The sequence below is a fragment of the Microtus pennsylvanicus genome, chromosome X (assembly GCF_037038515.1).
Source record: "Microtus pennsylvanicus isolate mMicPen1 chromosome X, mMicPen1.hap1, whole genome shotgun sequence".
In the NCBI taxonomy this organism is placed as follows: domain Eukaryota; kingdom Metazoa; phylum Chordata; class Mammalia; order Rodentia; family Cricetidae; genus Microtus; species Microtus pennsylvanicus.
This window is the reverse complement of record NC_134601.1, coordinates 37,424,972-37,432,408: the sequence shown is the minus strand read 5'-3', so window position 1 is coordinate 37,432,408 and position 7,437 is coordinate 37,424,972. Positions and strand designations below refer to the sequence as shown.

Sequence of the window (7,437 nt, the reverse complement as noted above, 5' to 3'; positions counted from 1 at the left end):
TCAAGCGCTGCAGAAAGGGAAGGCTGGTGCCTATGGCGCTGTGCTAAACACTAATTTTGATCAAGATTAATTTTGAAAGTTCAAATTAGCAGAATACTTGAACACCTGAATACCTAAACCATCCTCATCTATTGAGATTCTGATACACAAGATTCTATGACATAATAAACTTTTCAGAAAAGTGTGTTTTTCACCAACAACATACGAACTATATACACCATGATCACAGTTCACGAGTGACATATTTCCAAAAGAACGCAATCTGGAACATGGAATGCATGTTATAATCGGAACAATGCCATAAAACTATGGTTAGCGCTCCAGAAGAGATGTCTAAACTCTGTTTATTAGAAAATCTTGTTCATATATCACACACACGTGATGAAAACTAAAAGCAGTGTCTTTAAACCAGCTAATAGCAAAATAACACAACACATACATGAGTCTAACATTATAACAGGGGTTTTCTTCCACATAGGGACTATATGGATCACTCACTCAGAGACGGCACAGCTAATAATTAGTGGAAATTATTTGTATGAACAGTTCAAAGAATGGTGGAGAGGTGCAGAAAATTTCTCAAAGCGATTTCTGTCAGCTCCATCTGTCTTCTCCTCTATTTCTGCTAAGAAATACACTGGTTACTCGGGGTCCGCTCTGCCTGAAAGAAAAAAAAAAGAGAGAAACAGAGTTAAAACAGCATGTGGAAAATGAAAACGTCAGCGTTCAGTTAGATTGACCGGAAAGATAAATGCATACTGTGAGTTCAGCTAACCTTAGCTCCAGAGGCCTGCATAGTTGCCATGGAGGCCTGAGGCCAGTGGGCCCCCACCCACGAAGAGCTTCATCTCTGGCCAGTTGTAGCAGTGAGTGTAGAGTGCATTGGGGAAATGTATACCAGCAGCATAATTCTCTAAGAAATCATTCTGGTTGATCCAGCCGCTGCCACAGGTGAGCTTGAGCTTCCTTCCAGAGGGCACAGGAAACATGTCTGGACTGGCTACAGATCTTTGCTCGAGGAACTTCTGGGCACGGATGTCATAGAAGAGCAGAGAACCGTGGCCTGTTCCCACGGTGACAATATGCTGGTGGACACTCAAGGAATGCACACCAATGCCTCCTTCTCGGGAGCAGAATGGCCGGATGTTCTGCTGGCTTTGGCGAGTATCCAGGAATGAAACATGACACTGGGATCCGACAGCATAGAGGCACAACTCATCACAGTAGGTGAGACACATGTTCTCCCTGGAGTAGGGCAGCTTTAGGGACATCAGCTTGGACAGGCAGCTCCTGGCTTTCCACAGGTGGAAGTAGCCATCCAGAGACACGGCTCCCAGCTCCTGGTTTTTGTTGCTGTAAGCAAGGGCTCGAACTTTGCGGTTACCAGGATTGGTTGTGACTTTAGGGATGGCCTCTATATCTGTAGGACGGATGTGAGCATATACTGGAAGGCCCGCATCCTCGTGCCCAGCAATGCTGCAATCGAACATGTCCGGATCCACCAGCCAGAGTGCCAAGGTGCCATCGCGGGAACCACTCACAGCCACAGTGTCACTCATCCAAGCTATGGCAAAGATCCAGTCCCTGTGGCCTTGGCAATCTCCTAGGCACATGGGGTCCAGCTTGGGCAACTGGTAGACGGCCAGGCTGTTGGGGTTTTCCCCTCCAGTGGCCATGAGGGTCTTGGAGGGATTCAGCTCCACGGCATGAATGCCACAGGACGGCGAGCCACGGGATTGGTCGGGCCCCCTGTCACTAATCAGAGGAATGCACCTGATATGGTCGGTCTTGACGTCGACCACAAAAAGCGTGTTGCACTTGGTGCCACACACCACCTGCCTGGCATTTAGCCACTGCGATGCGAACACCTTGTTGAGGGGGCCAAGTGCCAACTGGCGCTCCCTCAGCAGCTCCGGCAGCCTGAGGGCCCTGTAGCTGTGCAGGTCGCCCTCGAAGCCCGCCAGCCTCGGGTGGCCCTCGTAGCCCAGGGCCCGGCCCTTCAGGTAGTGCACCAAGGAATGGCGAGCCATGGGCCGCTGTGGCCTCTTGACCAGCAGCAGCGACCCCTCGGCTTGGCCTGCTTCGGCTGCCGCCATCTCCACCACGGAGGGAAATGGCGACGAAGAGCTCCCCGCGCCCTCCTTGGAGGCTTTCAGCTTCCTGCTACCTGTTTGCTGAGGGGCCATGGTGGTTGGCGAGCGGTTGGAGGGTCCTGAGGGCTGTGGCATCTCCTGTGCCACTGGAGAAGGCAGCGCCGCGGTGTTGGCCTGAAACAGCGAATCGATGGGAGCCTGAGGCTGGGCAACCGAGCCTCAGAGAGTCTGCGGAGTCCTGAGCTCGTGGGCGGCAATGGAGGCGAAAGCTGCGTGGTGACCCAGCAGGCATTGCGCGCTCTGGTGGAAAGAGCCGAGACTGAGCGGCTAGAGCCGAGGGTGCGGTGCTGCAGGAGCTAGAGTGGAGCCACGGATGCCAGCCAGCTCAGCTTGTGGACTTCTGGGCCTTGAGCAACAAGTCCCTGGAGGATAATGACAGGAGGCCGGGAGGGGCAGGTTCTGAGGGTGGTGTTGGAAGAGCAGGCCGGCGGTATGGGCTGACTATCAATGGCAGAAGTGATGCTCGGAGGTGTGGAAGGAAGGGTGAGCTTTAGGGTTGGGAGATCATGGCAATAGGGGGTAGCTCGTGCCCAGCCACAAGGGGATGGTAGGTAGTAGTAAAGCCAAGAAGATAGGAAAGCGATACAAAAGCTAGAAAGGAGCTTGGAGGAACGGGGAGACATCACTCTAGGGCCAGTAGTCCAGCACCTTCCGGATCCAACAAGTCAAACTCAGTCACCTTCTCTTCGGCAGCCAAAATCCTTTAAATCTCTACTGCAATATAATCTGAAACCCAATATGTCGTCAATCATGGGATAGACAGAGCCGTGATCTTTCCTGTCTGTGGAAGAACACAAAAGTGTGCTCATAAGAGTCTTTACTAAGGTCTTATATTGAACTTGGCAGAAAATAAAAGTGTTTGAAACTAGCAGTCCCTGTTCCTTTTAACAGCCCTTCTGCTGTTGGTAATTTATTTTCCACGAATCACTTTCCCCCTCCTCAAATGTTCTGTACTTCTGCAACACAATCATCGGAGAAGACCATATCAAATGACAGAACATTGCACCTCACATCCTGCCTGCCTATGATGATGCCCAGGCCTTGATGACTGACCACAGTCTTTAACGTCAAGTGGGTTGTGAGAATTGGCTAGGAAGAAGTGAAGTTGGGTATTTTGGAGATACCATCATCTCTTTTAGCTATGAGAACTAAGGAAGTGGGGGTAGAAAACTGCAAGTGAGGAGCTGGGGATACAAGTTCCCATCATGAGTTTAAGAGGTCCATGGCCTTAGAGAACACTGAATCTCTGAGTTAGGAATAAGAAGGATGGTCAGGATTTTAAGGACATGCGGAGACAGAGAATATTCCAGAGGAAAATGAGCATGTGAACACAATGGAAAGAACTATAGTCGTCTAGCTCCTAGAAGCTCAGGAGTCACAGTGGAAAATTTCATATCGTTTATTTTATTTTATTTCTTTTTGCTTCAAGATCTCACATCTCATGACCGACATATACTTGGTAGTTTAGTCAAGTGTGACTTTAATTAATTAGGGATGCATTCCATAGACGCTCTTGCATAATACGGACTCTAAATATCTTATTTGCCCTCCAAAAAATGTCGTTTGTTGAGAATGGGAGCCATGAATTCACTTTTCTGATTAATCATGCAGTTTAAGAACTATTTTGTCCAAATAGACTAGGGTCCCAGACAAACTAGTCCCAGTGCCTTTATCAATGTCTGCTCAGTCAGTACCCATTGTCAGACACATTCAGAGAGTCTGGTTTGATCGCATGCTCCTTCAGTCCTGGTCCAACTGGATTTGGTGAGTTCCCATTAAAACTGGAACGTTGAGGAAGTTTAAATTTTTGAATGGAAAAATAAATTAGAAACCTGAAATAAATAAATAAATAAATAAGACATGTAAGAATACAAAAAAAAGAACTATTTTATAGTGTTCCGACTCCCAAACTCCCCAAAACAGTTTGCTAATTTTATTTTTACTACTTTTTGCAGTTTCGCTTCAAGGGTAAATTCCATGTACAAGCCATGTGTTGTTCTTTCCCACCATCTCAGTTAATCTGTCTCATCTTTGTACTCCCTAACATGCTCCAGTCTCAGAGTTCTGACCCTTTTCTATGTTATCCTTTTTATGGCAAAGGAAAAGGTGAAATAGTTTGGTCTGTTCAATGAGAAACTATAGATAGTGCCTCATGGAGGAAACACGGAGATTCAGTTTGTTCCATTGTTACATATGAGATGAACAAGCATTTCAGAAATAAGAAAGCTATGTGAACAGGTTCAAGTGGTGTATATGAGTAACTCCTGGATTTTAATGTTCAACAAGATGACAGGAGTAACTTCATAAGTTGGCACCCCACCTTACATGGCTCCCTAAATATTTTGGTGCAGGTGACATGGAACAATCTTATTAAGTATATTAAATGTAATAAATTTATAAAATAACATTCTAAAATATGACTTTAAATTTATAGTATACAAAATGCACTTACCCTGAAAGAATACTGATTTATTTTAAATATTTTAGTGCCATTAAATATGCATAATACTTGGTGATGTAGCCATTTAAGGATTTGGTTTTCTGTTCATTTATCTGTATTTTAAAACGGTGTTTCAGTTTATGAGTTGAAAGGCAGTCACAACTCAAAGATATTTCACAAAGTTTCAAAGATTTAATTAGAAACAGCCTATTATGTTTGAGTTTCTTAAATCATGCATATTTAATCCCAGTCAAAAACTGCAGGTATAACTTCTCTTTTATTTTCATATTATAATGTAATTATACTCTCTCTCTCCCTCTTTTCTTTTCTTCAAACCATCCCAAGTATCTCTTCTTCGTTGCTTTCAAACTTATGGTCTCTTTTTTTCCATTAATTGTTGCTTCTGAAGTAGGTGTGTGTAGGTGTGTGGGTGTGTGTGTGTGTGTGTGTTTGTGTGTGTGTGTGATTTTTCTGAATGCAGAAGTACAACTTTACAACTTTATCAGTCTGTATTGTGTTTCTTATGTTTCAGGGGTGACTGCTTGGTATTAGAAGCCAATTGGCGTGATATTTACTTGAGCAGAATATTTCTCCAATTCTCTGCATTCCTTAGTTTCTCATAGCTCTTTTTCTTCCCATGAATTTTTCCCATTCTGGCTCATGTTTTAGGGATTCATATTGGTATGGCTTTCCAGTTGTAGCTTCTGGCATTTTAAATAATACTATAGTTAGTGAATGTTCTACTTCTTTGAACATTTTCATTATACTTGGCAATTTGCACTTCTACAAAGAAGTTGTTATATTTTGAGGTTCCTTATTTAGAGAGATTTTGAAATACGCTTGAAATAAAGGTTCCAATGATGTTATGTTCATGTGACAGTTTACATTATAATTGTTAGCATATATTCATCATCCAAAGGGATGGGTTTCATGTTGTTATATTATTACACAGATATTCTCTTTTTTAATTTTTTAAACATTTCTCTTTTACATTTACTTATGTATTTTATGTTTGTGAGTGTTCTATTGACTTTATTCCAGAAGAGATCAGATTCAATTATAGGTGGTTGGGAGCCACCATGTTGTTTCTGGGAATTAAACTCAGGACATCTGGAAGAGCAGCCTGTGCCCTTAACTTTTGAGCTTACTCTCCAGCACCATGTAATACCTTTTGACAATGGAAAAGCTGGCTATGGTGGCACACATTTCTGATCCCAGCATTCAGGGAGTTAAAGACAGGCAGATATGTGAATTCAAGATCAGCCTAGTCTACATAGCAAATTACAGAATAGCCAGGCCGACATTGTTGTGATTGGAGCGGCGGGCTATGTTCTTGGCACCTGGCCGCCCGCACGGCTAGCTTTACCCGAAATAATTACACGGAAATAGTATTCTTTTAACCACTGCCCAGCCAAGTAGTTTCAGCCTCTTAACCCATTTCTAATAATCTATGTAGCACCACGAGGTGCGCTTACCAGGAAAGATCTTAACCTGCGTCTGTATGGAGTGGGAGAACCATGGCCATTCCCTGACTCAGCTTCTTTCTCCCAGCCTTCTGTTCTGTTAACTCCACCCACCTATGTTCTAACCAATAAAATGGGCCAAGGCAGTTTCTTTATTTTTTTAACCAATGACCTTCCGCCATCATTTCCCCTTTTTCTGTTAAAACAAAAAAAAAAGGAAGGCTTTAACTTTAACATAGCAAAATTACATATAACAAAACAGTTATCAAGTAAAATTGCAAAATTTACATCTATTTTATGTTTATCATAACTAAGGAAATCTACAACTATATCTAAGTATTCTTAACTCCATCAAAGACTCCAGAAAGTTACAATATTACCTAAGCAAACAAGAAATAAGCAATTTCCAAACTCTAGAAATGACAGAGACAACTTGTTGCCTGGACAGTCACCCAAAGTTCCTCTGTACCGTTGGGGCATCCATCTACATCCTACAGGCCAATAGTTTCCAGCAGACATTTCCATGAAGCAGGAAATTTCAAAGGCAGTCACTATCTGCTTGTCCTGAAGAATGTCTTGGAGACTCTTTCATGAATCAGGAACCCCAAAAGATCATCTCACCTTTAAGCAAGTTCAGTAGTCCTCTCTCTGCGGGTTCTGTCTATTTTATGCAATAGTCCAGGCAAGAACAGTTTCTTGCCCAAATGGCTATCAAACTCCATAAGGATCCTCTTCGATGCCCATCTTCTTCTTGAAGTAGATTGGTGCTGCCAGGAGCAGAGTGTCTCATTGTCATGAAAAACCCTAAGTTACTAAAACATTTAAAATGCCATATTCTCTAGCCTTTGAAAGATATGAAGAATGCCTATCTGAAATATATCCATGCGCATCTAGAAAATCTTAACTAACGTGACTACAAACTTAACTATTATCGATGATTATCCATTAGCAACTTATATTTCCTATTATACATTACATTTTAAATGAACTACACAATCACAATACCTTAATCAATATCAGAAATACATATACATATAACAAAATTGACCTAAAATCCATACCAATGAAAATAATTTATATCTATATCATATCCCCCTTTAAATGTCAAAGAACATTTATAAAATATATTTGGGAACATGGGCGCAGTTTTTTTCTCTCCAAACTGCTTCATGCTGAATGGGGGCTCTGTTATTCAGATCATTTAGAGTGTAACCTGTGTGCCAGGTTTATCTCAGTTGGCAGTTGAGTGAAGTAATTTTTTGAGGGTGTTCATAGCAACTTTCCAAGAGGTCATGGTCTGTCATACCATATCGGGATAGAATCAATCCACAGGGTCTGTTCCTCTGTGAAAACAAAAGAAGACCCTCTCCAAAGCATCGTA

General features: G+C 42.8%; 1 protein-coding gene across 1 annotated transcript; it reads right to left on the bottom strand.

Annotated features, from left to right (window-relative positions):
* Positions 1 to 776: 776 nt before the first annotated feature.
* On the bottom strand, positions 777 to 2,243 carry LOC142841478 (DDB1- and CUL4-associated factor 12-like protein 1). The gene has a single exon (XM_075958359.1). The coding sequence runs from the start codon at positions 2,226 to 2,228 to the stop codon at positions 777 to 779; it is 1,452 nt and encodes a 483-aa protein (XP_075814474.1). The 5' UTR covers positions 2,229 to 2,243.
* Between the last annotated feature and the right edge of the window lie 5,194 nt (positions 2,244 to 7,437).

Bases quoted from the DNA above. Each gene is read 5' to 3' on its own strand.
- LOC142841478 (XM_075958359.1), bottom strand. From the start codon at position 2,228: ATGCCACAGCCCTCAGGACCCTCCAACCGCTCGCCAACCACCATGGCC.